The 21,400-nt window shown below is 40.0% G+C and overlaps 1 protein-coding gene across 2 annotated transcripts in view; it reads right to left on the bottom strand.

Moving 5' to 3' along the window:
• psme4b (proteasome activator subunit 4b) overlaps positions 1-21,387 on the bottom strand; it is a 46,761-nt gene extending 25,374 nt beyond the window's left edge. For both annotated transcript variants that reach the window (XM_005919481.3, XM_042219752.1), the window contains exons 1-19: positions 20,183-21,387; positions 19,508-19,648; positions 17,194-17,310; positions 14,607-14,651; positions 14,262-14,411; positions 13,547-13,610; positions 12,943-13,017; positions 12,700-12,822; positions 12,511-12,603; positions 12,120-12,298; positions 10,481-10,567; positions 9,406-9,592; positions 8,930-9,019; positions 6,785-6,849; positions 6,455-6,605; positions 4,668-4,766; positions 4,294-4,363; positions 2,315-2,382; positions 1,607-1,810 (exon numbers count right to left, since the gene is read on the bottom strand). In XM_005919481.3, coding sequence (XP_005919543.1) covers positions 1,607-1,810; positions 2,315-2,382; positions 4,294-4,363; positions 4,668-4,766; positions 6,455-6,605; positions 6,785-6,849; positions 8,930-9,019; positions 9,406-9,592; positions 10,481-10,567; positions 12,120-12,298; positions 12,511-12,603; positions 12,700-12,822; positions 12,943-13,017; positions 13,547-13,610; positions 14,262-14,411; positions 14,607-14,651; positions 17,194-17,310; positions 19,508-19,648; positions 20,183-20,388 — 2,214 coding nt within the window. In that variant the 5' untranslated portion in view covers positions 20,389-21,387. The remainder of the gene's footprint in view (positions 1-1,606; positions 1,811-2,314; positions 2,383-4,293; positions 4,364-4,667; positions 4,767-6,454; positions 6,606-6,784; positions 6,850-8,929; positions 9,020-9,405; positions 9,593-10,480; positions 10,568-12,119; positions 12,299-12,510; positions 12,604-12,699; positions 12,823-12,942; positions 13,018-13,546; positions 13,611-14,261; positions 14,412-14,606; positions 14,652-17,193; positions 17,311-19,507; positions 19,649-20,182) is intronic.
• Positions 21,388-21,400: the final 13 nt, after the last annotated feature.

Raw genomic sequence — 21,400 nt, 5'->3', positions numbered from 1 at the left:
CCACAGCAGATCATCATCCTCCGTCTCACCTTATCCCCAGCATCCTCTTGTGTCACACCAACACTCTGCATGTCCTCTCTCACTGCATGCATGAATCTTCCCTGTGGTCTGCCTCTTTTCTTCCTGCCTGACAGCTCCACATTCAACATAATTTGTCCAATATATCCACAATCCTTCCTCTAAATGTAAACCCACTGTCATCAATGACAGGCTGAATTAAATTAGTGAGTGTTAGCACTTCATAGTGTGTACTCTGCAGCTTTTTTGGGCTCATGGAATCTGAACTTATTCCACTTTTTCACATTTTTGGACACTGTTATTTTATTATTTTTAGTTTTTTAACAAAACATATTCAAGTTACAGTTCATTTATGGATTTAGGGTTGGTGTTACAGAGGAGGCTGCTAGGGACAGGGGGAGATGGATGCACATGATCCACTGTGGCACTGAGCTTTAATTTGAGGAGTTGAGCAAAAAATTGCATAAAATTGCATTGACCTTTACAAAACCACAGCTTCCTATTTCATGAAGAACTGTTTTTTCTTTGTTTATTCCTTTCTAAAAATATATAGATCTATCCGTGAGAGGTATGTGGCTCATCCACTGTGGATTTTTCAATCACAAAATGTTGGTATTGAGGGATTTGTTTTATAAATAAATAGGTAACGTTTCAATACTGCACAAAAAAACAAATATTAGAAGTTATTGGGGAAAGAAAAATTACGTGATCCCCTTGGATTTCTTGCTTTTGTGACTTCCAGCTTTGGGAAAGTATGTTTTTAATTTCCTTGAACAACACAGATGTGGTTATTTTTCATGCCAGAGTACGGGCAGTATTGGCCAGAATATGGCCCAGAAGTGTAGCCATTTAATTTAAATGTGAACTAGGCTTTATAAACGCAAAAGGAAATTGCATTGCAATAATTAAACCTGTAAGATAGCATTATAAATTAAAGGACAATACAGAGCAGCTGTAATGGTTCAGCTTGCGGCCTTTTACATTTCCTAGAAGATTTAATCATTTCCTGTGACTCACTAAATACTTTAATGTCTGTGAAAACAGCCAGTTCGCCTGTGCGGGTGTTAGTGAATATGGCATAAGGTGAAACTAAGCAATTAGAGTCAAGGAACTGCATAGGCAGGTAAAATGGCTCACTCTGCTCACATCATACACGCCTCACATCACATACTTTCCCAATTTAGTGGTCTATTTATGCTGCAAATTTCCCATCTATTTCTCTGGCTTTTTAGGTTTTTGGCTGATGTTTCAACCCCTCCACCACTCGTATGTCTACCTGTGAGCAGCTGTCTGACTGAAGAGGGAGCAGCATTAGTCAGTAATATAATCCAGCGGTGTATTTACTTTAAATTTAATGAAGGCTTTCAGATTGTCATATTAGAATTGGAAAAGTCCAACTAGTGGCAAAGTTTTCCAGCGACAGATTTAATATTATATTATTTCAACAATAACCATACAACATGTGGAACTAGAGGCAAGGAGCTGACTTTAACTTCAGCATCACTTTATAGGATTAAATAATGTTTTCTTTCCTATCTCTTTGTGCCATATTGTGTGTGTGTGTGCGTGCGTGTGTGTGTGTGTTTACCCAAATAGGGAGGTCAGTATCAAAGCTGCCAGAGGTGCTGCGGTACTCAGTGGGATAGATGAGGGAAAACGATCGGAGTGTGTGCTCCAGAAGACTGCAGGCGAGTGTGTACGCCCGTTTGCAGCGCAGACGCACACACACACGCAAGATCCGCTCCAGGTCGCCTTGATATTTTAACATCTGTTTGCCATCCACACGGGTTACCTAATGAGAGAACACACACACACAGGAGTACATGAACACACAGGCAATTCACTGGAGAGTTGTGTCTTAAATATTGAGGTTCTCCAGTAAATCGTAGCGTCTGGCGCGCTCCCACTCACGGTAAGCTCTCAGGAGCAATAAAACAAACCTGAAAGAGTATCAATATTTTCTGGTTACCAATAAAGCTCTTTGCAATTTATGACTGTGCAGGGTGTATGAGGCAAAAAAAGTCTTTTGGCTGTATTTCTTTTTTTTTTTTTGGTTCTCACAATGTCACAACTATAGCCTTTTAAATTTAAAAACAGATAAACACACCAGCCGGTCTCGTACGTTTTCAGTGTTTTCCACTGAGGCATCCCCAATGTGCAAATCACTCAAGCAGTAGTGAAGAAAATTAACTTCTCTTAAAGCAAACAGCCATTTCTAGATTCACAATAAAGCCTTGTATTGTTATAATCAGTCACACGCATTACGTTTTTAGGAGTGTGTGTGTCCTTCTCTCACCTCAGAGAGCAGCTGGAGATTCCACAGCAGCTCCTTATCCAGCTCATCTTCACTCTGCAGCTCCTCATCTACAGACACACACACATAAACAAGCTGGATTATGTACTTCACTGCTCCCCAGACAGATCAAGCTCCTACTGTCGAATTTTGGGATCAAAATTGACTTGTTTGGCCATGTGAGCTGCATAGCTGGCAGCCTATTAGTTTACCTGTATAAAATGCATCTAAAGCTGTTTTAACTAACTTAACCAATGTTAATTAATAATCACTAGTATCGTTTTTTTTTATTAATCTGCTTGACAAAAATATTATTTTTACCACTTTGAGGATCTTATGGTCCAAAATTCAGAACTCAGCTTAAAGTGCTGCTTACTCTAGCATAGTATGTCAAGTCTTGTTAAAGCGTTGGTCTAATTTTGACGTATTTGACACAAAATGTAAAAAACACAAGCCAGTTTTATGCAAAAGTGGGCACGTGAGTGAAAACAAGTAAATAACACACTTTGTTGTCAATGATAGCCAGTCAAAGCCATCTCTTAAATGTTATGTTACACTTTATTACATTTAATTTAAGTTAATGAATATACTTCTTCAGATTATTGGTGCCCCCTTGGAGGTGATGGTGATAGTCAACTGAGCCACCCTGTCATCAGGGTACAACATGTGAGTCATTAAGGCTCCTTTGTGAGGCACTGCCCCACCATGCCATCATGCAAGTTGTTGAGGTGAGACAAATCAGAATTTGAATGAGGGCTTCATCACCTGGACAAGCTGATAGAAGGTCTCAAGCTTCTATTCAATAACGGTCGTTCACAGGGAACATGCTTGCCTACTTCTCCTTATAAAATGGAACTTTGGCATCCTCGAAAGAGTCTCCTTTCTCCTTTAATGTGCACACCTGAGTCTTATATTGTTGAAGTGGCTCCTATGTTACGCATCTGTAGAGTGGTTGTTTGGCTTCTCCGATGTATGCACTATTTAACAAATTTATTAGACTACTGCCATCACTAAATCTACAATCTCATGTTGTAACACCCCACAGGCATGGAAAATTATGCAAATTGGTCCTTGTAAAGGAGTGTAAAGCTTTATATGCAAACTGAAATGTCTTCAAGTTGCAGGTTAAGGTAACTATGAATGTGGAGACAGGAGCCAGAAGACCAATAAAACTTTCAAGTAAAACAGCTGTTCCGATGTATATCACAAGGAAACTTTCCCTCCAAAGTGCACATGTCACACATACTATTAACATTTTCTCATTTTAAGTTCATGAAATGAAAGCTGTCAACTAGCATTTAAAGAAGTGGGCACTTTTAAAGTCAAACTTCTATCTTCACTTATTTCCCAGAGTCCACTAAAGTGATTTTGCATGATTCGCAGTTCAAATTCCCCCCTTGTCTATCTTATGCTGGGCCTTGGCGCCACCTCTGAGTTCATCCACTGTCTGAAACCAAGCATTTAGAGCAGTCTGAAGTCTGAGCTTTTGACTCACAGGGATTACTTGTACATACACTGACCTCATTATGTGAAATTTTGGCCAACATACTTTTTCCAGGCCTGCCCAAGCTTTTGCATACAACTGGGCTGACCACATACATGAGCCAAGTCTCAAAGTTAATTCACGCAGTTTCTAATTTCTTTCTAATTTCCCTTAAATTTGTCCCACTTAGACACCACCAGTTGCTAAAGAATACTACTGTTAGAGAAAAACACTTGCTTTTTACAATTTCACTTTAAATTCTCTTATGACCTCATACGGTGTCTTATAATACCTCCTAATTGCTTTGAGATCATAAATGAACTAACAGTGTTCTACAAATTAAAGAATGAAGATTTTTATTTACTTTGCAAACTGCAGGTTTCATTTATCACTGAATGAATTCTGAATTAACTAGTTTAACGCTTATTGGAACAGCCTTAATGCAAACAGAGTTACATTACTACACACACACACTGAACTGTTGCACAGTTATACTGACTGTCAGTAATGTGGGAGATGATGCTGCAGCAGTGAGGGACAAACAGTCGGAGAGACTCGGAAGGATGACACTGCAAACAGACACACATGTGCACATCCAGAAAGTACACACATAGATATGCACACATACATTTAGATGCCCAAGCACAAACACAAATACATGCATAAGATCACAAACAGTAAACCATCAAAATGAGGCCATAACATAGTAAATATGCATGTAGCTAAATTGAACATGTTAGTGGAGAAAAACTGCATTTTCCAACATCTTAAGCACATGAAATCTTTGTTTGACATTCTTTAATTATCTTGAATGAAAACCTTCACATATTGTATAAAATGGAAATTGAGAACAAGAGCTAAACATATACGTACCTTTGCTGCAGCTCTGCACATGTCAGCCACCATCCTGCCTGAGACGCATGTCTCGAAGATGTTTGAGGTGGCAAAGTTAAACACTTTCTGCAATGCAACCTAACGCAGAGGAAGGATTTAAGAAGATCGAGTGATGTACTTTATTAATGCTATTTTCATTTATTTATTTAGGGACAAATTTCAGAAATAAATATCATTTCTCCATTAATAACCATCAAATGAGATACTTTATATGGTAAAGTAGAGACTAAAACAATATAGAAACTCCATTCATCCCCTTTGACCAAGCACTTGGCAACAGTGAGATAAAAAGACTCCCTTTTAACAGGAAGTGACCTCTGACAGAACCAGGCTCATAGAGCGGCAGCCTTCTGCCAACATTGTTGAGACATCCAATTCTCTGTCTGCACTTACAGTGTAATTAAGGGATGGATCAGGGTCACATGATCAAGCCCTAGCTATTAAGTATAATTATAAAAGTCTGCCTCATCAGTCCAAATAAGGATCTGGTACCATGGGAGAGAGGAGACCTGGAAACTAGGAATCACAAGTAAGCCTGCAGTCTGACAATGAAATGCTCTACTGGGATAACACGGCACTATGAGGTCTTTTAAGTACAGCAGAGCTTGGTCACTCTGTGGGTTTTGTATGTGAGGGGAAGGATATAAACTAAATCCTGGATTTTCAACCTGCTCTCATTCTCAGTGGAGTTGTGGTGGTGTGTCTCAGTTACACACAAGGTGTCCTTGTGGTGACACAAGGTTATGGCATTAGAGAGATGGAGGCTGTTACTCATGTTTTTCAGTGGGTAGGTTTGCTGTAGTGAGGAAGTGTTATCTAAACCTCACCAGTGAGTGAAAGTTAAAAGCAAGTGGAAACAAGTGGAATTAAAGTGACACAAAGGTGCAAACAAGCTGCAGACAATGGTCTCCTGGCTAATAAACCTGTGGCTTATGCCCCACCGCCGTCCCTCTTTTGAGGTCTCTGAGAAAGGACTGTTAACGTCTCTCGGGGGCAATGCATCAAGGCACCAATGCCAAAAGTCACCTTGTGCGTAATGGTGAGACGCAGGTGGCATCTGAAAATGGCATCATTTGACGTCCTGAGATGGGAATGCGTCAGGACTTTACAGGAAATCAGTGAAAAGAAGCTGATATTGAAGAAATAGGATCATCTCTTTCCGTTGTCTGTCAGTACTCTCCATGCTGCGTTGTTACATTTTGTATCAGTGGGAGGCTTTTCAAAAAGCTTTTAGAAAAGCCTGATAATAAGGAATTATAATAGTCAAGCCTTGATGTATTAGATACATGGACTAGTTTTCCAGCAGCACTTAGAGACTGTATGCGTCAATCTCTGACAACAATGCACAGATAAGAGAAGGCACTCAAAAGCCTTTTTTTTTTGCGAACCATATATGCTAGTTAAAAAACGACTCCAAGCTTTTGCATAGCAGTAGAGGAGGCCAAGGTAATGTCATCCTGAGTAAATCTGGTTTTAGGGCCAAATACAATAAGTTCTGTTTTCTCTGAATTTCGAAGCAGAAAATTACAAGCCAAGCCACTAAATTTTCACTGGCTGAACTGTGTGATGTGGCTTCATTGCTAAATATAGCTGGATATCATTTGCATAGCTATGGAAATATGTACCATGTTAAGGTCAGCAGTCTAAATTAGGAGGTGATAAAGAATTGTTTGGGTAAGGTCAGAGTACTGCGGGGACTGAATTAATAAACTTAATTAAAGAGAGAGTGAAAGCTTTGAAAGTGTTGGTGCGTATTAATGCACTACCTTGTATATTTCCAGCGAGCACTGTGTTAAGATTGTGCTCACAGTGGAGGAAAGGCCCAACTCCACCAGGCTTTCCAAATGAGTCTGAGTATCCGTCTCCATCTCATCTCGTGTCTGTTCCAGGGTACTGCTGTCTATCAGAGCAAAGCACCTGCACAAAGACACACACAAATACACAAGCACACACTTAAAACACTCCGCAGTAATGAAAATGTCAACAGCGCCATGGAGAAAAAAAAAACTGGTGCATTTCAAACAGAGAGACGCATTCGCATTCAGACACTGACAACAAAGCTTTACTAAATGACAGACTTGTTAATGTATCTCTACCTGTCCAGGAACTGCAGAACAAAGTCTTCAAACTCAGCCGAAGCGAAACACAGATCCTTTTCAATCTGTGAGGAAGAAAGGAAGAGATGATTAGTATTTGTAGAATACTACAGTGCGTTATTTTATTTCTTTGTATGTGTGCTTGTCTCGGAAGAAAGCTTTTGAAGTGTAACTCTGACACAGAAAGAGGAGGGTTAACTAAGCAGCTGGCTACCAGGAAAATCCACATCTCAGTTTTTACGCTTTGATTTCTGTAAAGTTTAAAAACATCACGCTATATTGCAATTAGTGACCTTTAAAGGTTCTGGCAGGCAGATTTTGTTGCTGCTGTTGACCTAGCAAGTGATTTCCCCTATTGGCAGTTTTATGCCATGCAACCATTTGTACATTTGGTCTATGAAATATGAAAATTATTTCAGTGCTTTCATCAAACTGGCATTGAGGTAGCAAATAAGTATATTTCAACAAATGTAAATTAAGCATTTAAGGTTACTATTATTCAAATGAGGGATAATACAATGCTAATCATAATAATAGTTATTATTCGCTCAATTGAAATGATGTTATTTGTTATATTAATGTTATATTAATACGATGCTACAGTTTTGTAAAATATCCAGCGCTAGTAACTAATTAACGCCTCAGTATTGTATGTAGGTGGCAATATTGTGTCTTATAACACAGGCTGACACCCACTGTACAATAGATGTAAAAAGGAAAAGGGACTGTAAATAGTGTAAATAAAGTGAGTGTTTCTTTTTCATCAGTTATTATGAGTAGCACAAGAAGAGTATACGTCACTTTTATAGTATCAGTGTCACCTTCTGGCATTAAGCAGCTATTAATTATGACTTTATTAATTATGATTACACTCTTGCTTTAAATATAAAAAATCTTGTTTGTTTTTAATATTATTCATAAGGTAAACATTTATTTCAGAATTGCCGTGCAATGATGGTGAAGCATCCAAACGTATGCTCTGGCTAATACGCAATTTAAACAATGGGCTGACTGCTTAGTGCACTGCAGTAAACCGGTCTAATAATGGTGCAAACTCACAGCTCACCAGTTAATTTGCTCCTTAATGCAGTTATCTAGTTATTAGCCAATCACATGGCTACAACTCAGTATATTTAGGCTTGTAGATATGACCAACATGACCGGCGGAAGTTCAAGCTGAGCATCAGAATGGGGAAGAAAGGTGACATGGCTGTTGGTGCAAGACAGACTGCTCTGAGTATTTTGAGAAATTGCTGCTCTACTGGGATTTTCCCAAGCAAGGGTTTAGAGAAAATGGTCCAAAAAAGATAAAATATCCAGTGATCATCAGTTCTCTGGGTGAAAATACCTTATTGATACCAGAGGTCCGAGGAAAATAGCCACACTATTTTGAGCAGACAGGAAGGGAAAAGTAACTTTAAAGACTGCTCTTACAGCCAAGATATTCAGAAAAGCATCTCTGAATGCATGTCGAACTGTGAAGTAAATGAGTTGCAGCAGCAGAAGACCAGAAGAGTAGGTCCTACTCAGGTCAGCTGTGAACTTTCAAGCGAGGATACAACCAGGAATAGGGTCACTAAAATTGGACTGATGAGTCTCAATTTCCAGTTAGTAGTGAGGTGTACCTAAAGATGAGTTTGGGGACTATCTCTTGACTTATTCAGTATTTCTAATTTTATGCTAAGTAGTGTAATGGAATGTTTAATATCACGGCATGGACATAATACTCAAACCCATGGTTTAGGTATTTGCAAAATAACAGTAGACTATTTTTGCTTTTGGACAAAATCAAGCTACAATGTTGCAACAACAAAAAAACAACAGAAACATACCGACAAACATATGTCATATGGATCCTCCAAATATTGTAATTCGGTGTAGAAAGGGGAAAGTTTTTTCTTCTTCTTTTACTTCTTCTCTTACAAAATAATTGTTGTCTCATTTTGTTAAAATCCCAAAGGTTTAACTTCTAATTGTAGGCGGTTTAAGTGCTGTAGTGGATGCCAATTTATCCCAGAGTTTTAAGAGTAAATGCCAAAAGCACAAGACAGCCCCGAGTTACAAAAACTTTTGGCTCATCAATATGTGATTTTAGACTCGCCATTATGTTTAGTTAATCTTTGTTAATATGTATCATGTGCATACCTCTGTGAGATCATTGCGCTGGGAGGGAGCAGACGAACAATCCACTAAAGGCACCAGAGTGGTGAAGGTGGTGATGAACTGGAACGTTATCTGGACAGAGAGACACAGCAGGTGCAACTTATCAATTTACATCATCTGACATGATCACGCTGCATGTTAAATACCTCACCAGATGTCGCTGCAATAACTTTTTCAAACGCACTAATTTATTCTGGTGTGATGGATTAATATAGTCTGAAGAAAATGAGCACACTAGAAGAGGGAACCAATCCATTTTACAATTCAAGCAGAAACTGAAGACTGAACCGCATTAATTGCAAAGTTCTTCAAACCGAGCTATTCATTCCACTTTCAGGAATTATTAATTGGAAAGACCTGAATATGCAACAAAAAATGGGAATTTAATCAGTGAGAGCTGCATTGTCTACTTGTCTAACAATTCTTCTTTATTCCTCATCAACGCATCAATTACTCACCATACACTTGCTAAAGTCATTGGGGTCCACCCCTGGCAGAGAGCCCATAAGCAGTGGGAGCACGTGCACACGGCCCTCTGGGTAATGGTTGTTAGGGGAAACAAGACTGCGAGCCATCCCAATCATGCAGCTGAGGGTGGCAGTGAGGGTGTGCGGCTCAGTCAGGGTCTCCATTGCTGCATAGGTTCTGTTGTACGTGAGACACAAGGATGATAAATAAGACAAAAACAGTTTGGATAAAAGGGACAGTGCATGTTGATTTTCTAAATAAAAGTGTACATTAATTATTATTCATTTTGATTTTTGTGTAAAGCGACAGTGCATGTTAATGGACATCAGTAAAAAAATATGAAATATGAGATAGATATATCTCCACCCTTCCATTGAGACCATTAATCAATGGATCAGCTCCGCTGCTGGATTTTTTCCCATTATTTCACACCACACTAGGATATGCCGTATTCATCTACCAGCACTTTGCAAATACATTTTTGGTGCAAAATTATTTCTGTTATTACTTTTTATCATGTTTTGAAGAATCAAACAAAGAAATTTGAAAAAAAAATTTAAAAACTAAATATTCCACTGAAAAATGGTTACAATAGGTAAAAGGATTGGACTGAAAAAGGGGTGAAAAAGCAAGTTTGAAAGACCTTCAGAAGGCCTAAAGAATGACTGCTCAACACCACTGCGCACATCAATTTGGAAATCCCATAAAAAGATACTTCTATCTAAATATTGAATAATGATCCAGATTTAAGATTTTGTACATTATCAAGACAAACACTTTGAAACTGTCCATCCAAAGGCATACATCAAGCAAGCAGTACTTGTAACTAATACTGCTTAATTTCCCAAATCAAAACAAATATAACTGCAAACAGTTTCCTATGTAAATAACTGTTTTTCCAACATTATGCTTTCTTTTTATATTCACTAAAACTTAGACAGCACTTCAAAGTAAGGCAAAGAATGATAAAAAGCAGCAAAAAAAATCATTAATATTAATGATGTTACACCAGCATGTTTTTGACAGTACATCAAAAGGCTTGATGGCTGATATCCATATACTTACTTCTCAAGAACAGGTGGTATGACAAGCTCTGGTGTGAGGAGAGCCAGGTTCTGAAGAGCGTACGCTGCATCTGTACTGTCAGTTTTACTGCAAATCACCAGGAGAGGGCAGATGAACAGTCGTGCACATGCAATGCAGCGACAACAACAACGACACACGTAGACACTAATCACAGATGACCTGTCTTTGTCCAGATTAGGCAGAGGCCGAGGAGGCGAAGCGACTGAACTCATTAGCGAGACACAGCAGTTAGATAACTGGCAGGCAATTATTCAGATGATGTGTTTGTTGGCTGTTTACATAGTTACAACCCAGGGAACATTGATATGATGACTTGAGACACCAAAGCAAACACAATATGACTCATGTATATGTAACACCTTTTGTCTTAAGCCAGTTTTAACCTTGCTGTTTGGAGGTTTTAGGGATCCAAAGGCTGACCTGCCGATCTTCATATTAGCTGGACACTTTTGGTAGCTGTGATACTCGAAACAACAGCAGTGTTATCATCGAGATAAAAAGGATAGTTGGAAGATGGAACCAAATCTATTTGTGAACCTGAATTTTGGCTCAAAAAATAAAAGAAAGTCGGGAGAAATTCTCGTCATTAAACTCCGGTGAGCAAGACCATTAATTGGCTCAAACTATGCAACAGACTGCTCACACCAACACCCACAATGACACCTATGGTAACTATTTCTGCACGAGTGGATATCATTTCTATCGGACTTCCCACACAGGGTCGCTTGCACTGTCTTTGTTTTAAATGTCATGTTACAAACTATTTTTACAGAGTGGCTCTACCTAACATCTAATATAATCATTATTTATTCTTTGTGGGGGGGCTTTTCATTAATGCTCATTTGTTTGTTTCCGCTGTTTTGACTTTTTTTGCTCATAATTTCCTGCTGTACTATTTGTTTGGTGCTTTTTTCGTACGCTTGACTTTAAAAGCCGCTCGTGTTGTTTTGCTGTGTTTCATGTTCATAGCAATTAGCACAGCTTGATTATTTTCTCGCTTGCTTAATGGTGGGGAGTTAATATTTTGTTAGTGTAGTGATCCAGCTGTTAAGAGAAAAATGTCCAGATTTATGGAGAAGTCACTATATAAGCTTATCAAGTCAAGTCAAAATTAGGAACAGCATGTGAGTGTGTGTATGAGTATGCCTGTATTTACATCTGTACTGTAGCCCTATGCATGCACATATGTATGTATCACAAGTGAACTGTGTAGAAAAGCAGTTTAAAGTGGACCCATTACGCTTTTCCATTACAGATGTTCCTATTTAACATAGTCAAAGTTTCAAAAACTGAGGTAAGCACATGTAGTCCCTGGGAGCCAGTGGCTTGGACTTCAGACTACTCTAAACATCCACTTTGATACAACTTTTTTCAGTTCTTGTCTCTCTTTGAAGCCCCACCTACTTGCTGTTCTTTTGGTTGTAAGGGGCAGCCAATCAGAAGAAGGCATTTAAGCCAAAACAGCTTGTTTCAGACAGTGGATGAACTGAGGGGCAGAACCAAGCTCCAGTATAAGATCACTAGCGTCATTTTGAATAGTTAATAAAACAACGCTAGTGATAATAATAGCTCCTATTTAAAGCCTTCATTTGGGCTAACAGCCATCAGAGTGCAGTACCTGAACATAGCCAGAAGGGAGGCTCCAGTGAGGCTGCGGGTGAACTCCTGCAGATCCGCATCTGTTAACTGTTGATGCTCAGGGACCAGTGTGATCCAGCAAGGGGAAGCGTGACGTTCCCGGTGCACACGGCGCACAACACTCGCTGGAAGACGCTGAAGCAGCCTCATCAGTCGAGACTGCAGACACACATTAGACATAAGAATTATCACCCAGAGCCACATTCACAGTCTGCTGTGAGCAGATCTGAGATTTCCTTCTGTTATTAATCTGCTGCGTAAAGAGAGCGAGCCAAGTCCCGAATGACAGGCGATAAATCAAATGAGGAACCGAAGATGGAGTTTCACATAGTGTGTGCATGTTTGCATGCGAGTGAGAGGAAGAGGCTTACCTGCCAGCGACCGTGATTGGATGGATGGTAGAAGGACGCGATGCTGTTGAAGAGGCAGGTCAGCTCTTTCTGTGCAGGGTTTCCTGGTCCACCCTGCAGGGGTATATAAAAGAGCAAAGTAATCGGCTGCAATGAAATGTAAATGTTTTTTCTTACACATTTTGCCAGAAAAATCTAAAGACTGCGTACCAGAAGTGCTGTCACCCACAACACTATGTATCCAATGTCATAGGAGTTGGTAAGATATCGAGGTGACACCATCTGACTGACCCCAACTGGAAGGTTCAGACTTCGTAGGATCCTGGTGAAGATCTATCCAGACATGCACATATACAAACAATAGTTCCACTGCTCTCACACAGCCCATGAGTTCCCAGTAAACCACATTTACGGGAACACTTGTATACAAACATAATTCTGCTAATGACTCACTGTGGGAATATAAGGAGTCCAGTCCACGTAGCCTATGTTATCATTGGCAAGGCGAGCAAACAGGTTCACTAAGTGCTGTAAGAGAACATTAGGCAAACATTCACTGTGAGGACAAAGGATGTTTCCACAAGTGAAGTGTGTCATCCAAAAAAAATGGGAAAAAAGGAGACGAGATGCTGAAGAAGAAAGGAGGAAATGTGCAAAGCCAGGCCACTGTGGCCCATGAGGCTGAATGGAAACCAAAGTGGAAAATCGTATCTGCGCTGAGTGGAAACTGACAATACTTTAACAACATTTCAATCATTGCCATCGGGAAATGTAGAAATCTGTGTCATTTGGAATTACTCTGCACTTTTAGAAAAATGGAAAGCTGCATGATCCATCACACAATAAATTAAAACTTTTTAAAAAATCTGCTGCTTGGTGTGACAGATTTAAGAAGAATTTTGAGAGGTGGAATTTTCATTAATTTTGACTTCACTGTGGCTTAAAGAATTCCACTTTCAAGCCAGTGAACAGTTTTTAAAACTAAGTGTCAAATGATTTCAGAAAGAGCAAAAAGTGCCTGAAGTATTGAACGCATGTGTGTGTGTTTGTGTCTTACCCCTTCCCAGCTTGGCTGATTTTGCAATGACATCCAAAGATTCATTAATTCATCAAACCACAACCTGAAAACACACACACATGCAGAAAACAGACCATTACATTCACACCCAATGACACACACACCTGAGGCTTTATCCCCCTCATCAATCTCAAGTTCCCCAAAATATGATCTCATTCCCTCCCCTGTATATTCTGGATGAGAAAGGAAAAAAAAAAAACTGAAGTGGAAAAATAGAGTATTAAAGATGATGTATTGTGGAAACTGTGCAGAAAGTACTTATGAATCCAAGAATAAATCCAGACAAATAGTTTGCAAAGGAGTGAATGAACTAAAGAATGCACTGAAGGCTTTGAAGAGGCTTGGTAGCTGGAACATGGCCATGAAGAGTGCAGAGAAAGAGGGGCAAAGATTTTCCAAAAAAAGCAAAATATTAGCAAAACAAAGAGAGCAAGGAAGCACTGCTGATGCAAGAGGAACGCTATTCATTAAAGCTCCCAGGAGCAAAGGTGTAAATGCTTACAGAGCCTGAAAATGTGGCTATGCATTTTGAACATTACAAGAAAAAGCCAAATCCCTTAAATGCTGAGATTTACTAACAAGTTAAACATATTGTACCTCTTTGTGTACCCTTTGTGTCAGCTCTGGCTCTGACAAGCTGTACTTGGAGGATAACACTGTTTCAAACCAGAGCCATTCAAGTTGGCCCACTTACTGGAAGCCCTGGCTGTGTTCCTCCAGGGGCATGATGGTAGGCAGGAACAGCTCCATGTTGCTGATGGCCTTCTGCATGACCACATCAAACACACACAGCAGGGGGCGCCACTCATCCAGCATCTCTTTGGTGGATGATGCAGGGAAATACCTAAGAAAAATCATTAAAAGATACGCAGAAACACACATATAACAAAGATAGACGTGAGCACCAATAGATGCAGACAAGCAAAGATGGCTAAAGGTGCAAATAGACACAATGATCTACAGTACATAGCTCAACTGAAGATCAAAGCAGCACATTATCTGCTGCCCAAATTATATGATCACAGAGGATGAGACTTACAGTCTGCAGCTTTTGATCAAAGCTTTCAAAATGTGGTCCACGGAGCTGCAAATAAGCACAGAGAGGAGGTGTGAGTGTGTGCGTGTGTCTCAGCTATGCTGTGAGATCCACATGTCCTCATCAGGAATAAACAAACCTTCAACATTCAGACCACAACTCAGATTTGTACCAGCTGTGACTGCAAGGCTGGTATTGTTTTCTCTTTATGAGTTTGTGTGTGACTGTGTGTGTCTGGCAACAGATTATGTCACACACACAACAGCATCACAACCAAGCAATACACGGTAACAAAACATAACAGGTATGTACATAACATCCGAACAAAGCCTCGCTTTGGTGATGGGTGTGGTCATAGTGCGGTCTGATTACAAGTCAGTACTTTTTCAAAGCATTAAAACAGAACCCAAATCTAAATATAAAATATTTAAAACAGTAAAGCAGGAAGACCTTTGATGGTGATTACACAGATTCACACAGCTGTAAGTTTCCAGTGCGGCCACTGGGTGAATTATAAGGAGTGATACTGCTTTTTAATGGAATGCAATATCCACTCCTGAGACACTTAATTCTTTGTGGTAAAGATTTAACAAGGTGCTGGAAACATTCTTCAGAGATTTTGTTCCATATTAACATGATAGAATCACACAGCCGCTGCGGATTTGTCGACTGCACATCCGTGATGTGAATCTCTTGCTCCACATCCCAAAGGTGCTCTATTGGATTGAGTTCAGGGACTGTGGAGGCCATTTGAGTACAATGATCTCACTGTCACGTTCAAGAAGCCAGTTTAAGAGGATTTGAGCTTTGTGGTATGGCATGTTGTCCTGCTGGAAGCAGCCAAGATGGGCTACACTATGGTCACAAAGGGAAGAACATGGTCAGCAACAATACTCAAACAGGCTGTGGTGTCTCATCGATCCCCAGTCGGTACTAAGGGGCCCAAAGTGTGCCAAGAAAACATCCTCCACAACATTATATCACCATTCTGCCCTCTATATGACACAGGGCAGAATGGATCCATGCATTCATGTTTTTTATGCCACCTGAATGTTGCATCAGAAACTGCGACTCATCAGATTAGGCAACGTTTTCCCAATCTTCTTTGAGCCTGTGCAAATGTAGCCTCAGTTTCCTGTTCTGAGCTGAGAGGAGTGACATTGGGTGTGGTCTTCTGTTGCATACAGTACTTTCTTTGCGATGAGTGAATTTGAGTTGCTTTTGGAGCCATTCTCCTCTGCCCTCTGGTACCAATAATGCATTTTCAACCAGAGAATTGCCATTCACTGTCTTTTTTCTCTTTTTCAGACCGTTCTCTGGAAACCTCAGAGATGATTTTGTGGGAAAATCCCAGTAGATCAGCAGTTTCTGAAATACTTAGACCAGGCCATCTGGCAACACCAACCATGCCAGTTTCTAAGTCACTTTTATCACCTTTCTTCCCCATTCTGATGCTTGGTTTGAACCTCAGCAGACTGTATTGGTCATATCTACATGCCTAAATAGATCGAGCTGCTGCCATTGGATTACCTGATTAGATAATTGGTGTTAAAGAGCAGTTGAAGATGTGTATCTATCAAAGTGGCCGGTTAGTAATTGGTGCAAATGGAGTGAAAAGCCGTGGCTACAGTCTATGTTCTTTAGGAAAAGTTTCTTCATGTCAACCACACAAGGATGTTACTGGTCCAGCACAATACCTCAGTAAAACAACTGTGATGCTGGTAGGTACTGTAGTTATGATCAGTGTAGTCTATTAATGTAGAATATATACCTGTAGGCCAGAAACCACAAAGAGTCTAATCTGGCCCACTGGATGACTTTGCAGAGTGTAAAAAGTACAGAGATGGAAGACATCATTTTAGGATTGTCACTGTATGGATGTTAATCTTGAGAATAGTTCTCTGGAGTGTTAATGTCAAAGCTGGAGGGTCGAAGTCTGTTGACTTTTATAGGCTTACTACCAAAAAAATAAATAATTACACATTGCTTACAACACTACACTGGTTAAATCAAGTGGTTTAACTTACAGTAGTCTTTGTTTGTAACTACAACAAACTGTTCAGTGTGTACTTGCAGTTCTTTAGAAAGGGAAAAAATATTTTTTAATAGGTGATTATGAAAAGGTTTTAGGAGCCTGGCCAATGTGGGATAATCTTGGGCTGGAAGAAGCCAGTTGCCTAAAATGAGTTTGATACCTTCGGTTCAGAGAGCCCAGCAAGCTGTTTCTCATTGTTTCTACTCCCTTACCCTTTTTCCCAGTCATGGATTAGGCCTAGTCCTAGACTAAAGGAGAAATACAATGAAGATCTCATTTGAAAAAAAGGATTTATTCTAGGATTAGGCATAATCCATGTCTCAGAAACTGAGCCTTTGAGTTTGCCGGTTTGCTGGTTTTGTGTTTACTGTTGTAAGTAGCTTCATATTTAACACACAGACATGAAAGTAGCATCAATCTTCTCATGTCATTTTTGGCAGGAAAGAAAGCAGGTTTCCTACTGTGTACGCATTCTTCTTTAATTCAAAACACATATCTTGATACTGCACTTTACCATATGTCACAACAGCTACAATTAAATATAAAGCTTCATACTTAGGGAACCAGATGAGCCCAAGGTGCTCGGTTTTGGAGTAGAAAACCCTCTCGTAGAGATCATAGAGCGGCCGCCACGGCAGCTGGAGGTCATCCCGTGATAGAAGTTCTTTCTTCCTGTTTGAAAAAGAAGTCCGTTATCAGCTGTCTGGCCTATTTATAATGCTTTTACAAGGGTCCTGGTAGGTTATTAGATATTTAAGCCTCTAATAATAATGTCATATTGAAGTGAAAGACCACAGGGCGTCTGAAAGAGTCTGTAATCGTGGAGAAAATGAGTCACTGCCTCACAGGCTGCACTCAGCATGATGACTGCCATCTTATTGGCATGTATGCAAACACAACGCTGTGATTCTTTGTATTCAATAATGCATAAGTGGACTGACAGCAGCAGGCATTAGTAATTTGCAGACGTAGATTCACTTGGTATAAAATAGTCATGATCCAACATTCATAACACTCCACTGTGAAAAAAAGAATTAGACATGTTTAAGATCTAGCAGTGGGCATAATTGGGTTTCTGCAGGCTAACCATGCATTGACTTTACTTTTTGTTGTTTTCTTTTAAACACCTTGTTAAGCTTTTAGATTGCACAGTAATGGTGTGCCCCTTACGAGAACTCTAAGCTTAAAAAGGAGCAGTTTTTTTTAATCCTCCTGAGAACTTCCACTTTGCTCTCTTTGTGCTTTTGTATTACTTTGCTCTTTGTAAAATCACAGTTTTTAAGGGATTGAACCTCAGAAATAGGTTGAGAGTCTGTGCAGTTGAGAATATGCATGATTTCCACAACCTCTAAATCCTCCCCACTTATTCATCTAACAACGATGGAACAAACTCTCAGTTGGGAGATGTGAAAAATGAAGGAAAGAAGAGACAATCGGGAAAATGACGGCGAAATCCAAAAGATGAGAAAAAAAAGCAGCCTTTTGAGACCTGATGCTCATCTCTCAGCTTTGAAACCTGGCACTTCATATACGCTTAGCCCAGATCTTTCTCTTTTCATCTAATGGAAAACACTCAGACAAATGACGTCTACATTAAGAGGTTGTTTTGTGATGGATGTGAAAATCCTGAAAACAACTGGTGACAAATGGGAAGTGATTAATGTGACCGTCTTGGAGAAAACCCTACTGTCGCTGGAGAAGTGACAAATTTGATCTGAGAGACAAAAGCATCGCTTAAAGAGTAATAAATGTTAAGCCAGCATGCTTTATTGTCCCTTGTACTTACTTTCAGAGTGTCTTTGAGTGCATTTGTGCGTGTAAGGAAATTTAAACTTCCGCTCTATGGTTGTAAGATATTAACACAATATACCAACCAAGTATCAATATTTTACGCTACTTTAAACTTCCACTTGACATTTCAGAGGATGATCTGGCATTTATTAGCATCTAGGAAACACATAAGAGCATAGGAGATATTTTGCAGAGATCCTTTGTTTTGTTTCATACCATTTGTTGACAAAGGGCAGATTTAACTTCTATATTTTCAGTTTAAATGTGTGATTTTATACCCAATGGGTGAAAATTTTGAGCTTATTTATTATTATTTATTTTTTTAATAAATGATTTGTGATTCGGGTTCAGGCTCAGACACAGATGCAGCATTTTCGAAAATGATTTGGTTTGATTCCCCCCGGGTCTGCAAATCATTTGACTCATCAAATGACTGTGTTACAAATGGCATACAAGTAAGTGCAAAATTTCACTTTAACATGTCACGCCACTTATGGTGCATTGATGTTTACCAATCGTATGGCTTTCTGTTCTCATTTTACTAAAAGGAAGGAAAAGAGAGGATCATGCAGAGGAGTTAAGCTTTCTCCTCAGCGTGATGGTGGCTTTCATCGCCATAAAAATGCTGTACAATACTTATATATGTATTTCTGGTTTATTTATTATTTTATTTATCACTTATTTTACTGTGCAGCATTGCGTCTATTCTTCTTTCCATCTAGGCCCTGAAATTCGTCTTCCCATGCATTGCATCATGGATAATTCAGGCTTTAGGTTTTTCCAAGAAAGTGTTAAATATAAATGAATTAAATAATAAATAACTAATTTTTAAGTTTTGAAAAATGATCTTTTTTCTGAGATGCAATTTGTAATTGCCATCACACATGAGTTCCCTCCTAATACGTGTTCATGAAGGCAAAAGGTCTGTCGACAGTTAAATACATCATAACTCGTTTAATTTCGAACCAATATCCAGCTCGTTCTGTTTGGTATTTTTTGAGTGGATTTTATGATTTGCCATGACCCCCTCACCCCAACATCCCCGTTTAAATTCGTGTACATTTGCATTCACACCCACTTGAGAAGCTGAATGAGCAGCCTGGCATAGCTCTGCATCATGTGTGGCTCCAGGTTTGGGAGCGTGACCAACTCATACAGCAGCTTGATGAAGAGGATGTGGTCATCTTTACTGAACCTGCGGCCGTACAGCTTCAGAAACCTAAGGGTGAGAGAGGACTGAGCGAACAGGTGATCACTTCCTACTTCCTACACTTAACCTATATTCTGAAACAGTGAATAGGCTTACACAGCTACAGTGTACGACTGTCTCAACACTAAACCTAATCTATTGAACTTGAGTTTATGCCAAGTCACACAGTGAATTAAGGTTCGGCCTTTAATTAAAGTTATAAGGCAGAACACTATGCCCTGATGTCCTCTTAAGGCAGACAGGTCAATAACACCAAGTAGCTGCTTCTTTAAATGCTTTTGTGCACTAATATTCCTGGAACTCCAGACTTAAGAATACAGCAAAGGACACTTTTAAAGTTTTTCCACCTCTAACCACAGACAGATTGCAGTCTATTTCAAATGTAACAATCAAATGTACTATCTGATGAACTTTGCTTAACTCTGTCACAATTTTATTTTAAGATGCAGGCAATTGTTAAGCCCACTGTTATGAATCTTTGGCTATGGGTTAAGTTACCTTTGGGTAGTCTAAATCATACGCCAACCTTGCTTCAGTACTTACGAGAAAAGTTTCCTGGACCAGAAAGCGACCCCGGGCCACAGCTCTCTGAGGAGGACAGCTCTGCACAGGTTCGCTTTGATCTCCGCCAACAGTTCCGTGGCCTCCCGGTCCAACCGGTCAGAGTAAGGCAGCAAGCCATTATACACAATCTCCTTCTGAGGAATAAACTCAGCCATATCCCTGCCCACAGTCATTTCCGCTGTCATACAAGTCACTTTTCTGTTGAAACTGTGTGTAAAATGGTAAAGAAAACCTTTTTGTTGTGCCTCCTGGGAAGTGCGCAGCCGAAGTTAGTGGGCATAATCCGCTGTGTCCAGAAGCCGGGCGGAAGGCAGGCGATCACAGAGGAAAGTATGTCACGCTAATTGAGCCGGGCTAAGCCCTGAGCGCAGAGGGGGCCGGTTTCGCTCAGGCTTGCAGTACCGGGCGCTTTGTCAACTCTCACTTCACACCTCATGGTTGCCCGGTCGCCTTGGGCACATGGGTGGGGGAGCAGTAGGGTACGTGCGCTGAGCGTGACGCACGGCAGGGGTTTGAGAGAAATGAGGTGCTACCGGTTGCAAGAAATTGCGCATTACTCTGAGGTCAAGCTTTGATTTCAGCACCACCGAGTCTAATAACAGAGGCCTTTGATATATGAAGACCTTCATGCACTGTGTAAATGACTCGGATTCATTCAGAAAATCGTCACTCTGGACTACAGATCCCAGAAGCGTGCGTGTTGCAGGCTAATCTGCAGAATATCTGATAAATGGATTAATGCTGTCCTGTTTTACTGACCTGTAGAGCTACTGACCTCGCAGTGATTGTTACTGAGATAAACAAAGGGTTGCACTCTGTCAGATGAATCAGCACCTATCTATCTGCATGCTACACACTTATTTAACTAAGCAGAAATGAGCTTAGATCATATATAAATAAAGGACAGTCTTTAACAAGTCTCATCATATCATTCATGCCTACCTTTTCTGTCTTATGACACCTTTATCCCCAACCTTTTCCATTCTTGCTTCACTGTGCACTCGTCCATGTAAATCCTTTTCCTTTAAGCCCATGTAATTCTCTGACCACTATGCTTAGAGTGGGGCGGCAATTGCAGGTCATTGTCTGGCTTGCCTGGCACTGAAGTTTCTGCTCACAGCAAGGACTTAGACTATAATGCAGAAGCCCTTTCAGTTCTCTGGTCTAGTTACTGTTGGAGAAATGGGGCAATTGCTG

This window comes from Haplochromis burtoni, unplaced genomic scaffold, assembly GCF_018398535.1.
Source record: "Haplochromis burtoni strain Fernald_Lab_line unplaced genomic scaffold, NCSU_Asbu1 Contig_37, whole genome shotgun sequence".
Taxonomy (NCBI): Eukaryota; Metazoa; Chordata; class Actinopteri; order Cichliformes; family Cichlidae; genus Haplochromis; species Haplochromis burtoni.
This window is presented reverse-complemented; position numbering and strand designations above follow the sequence as displayed.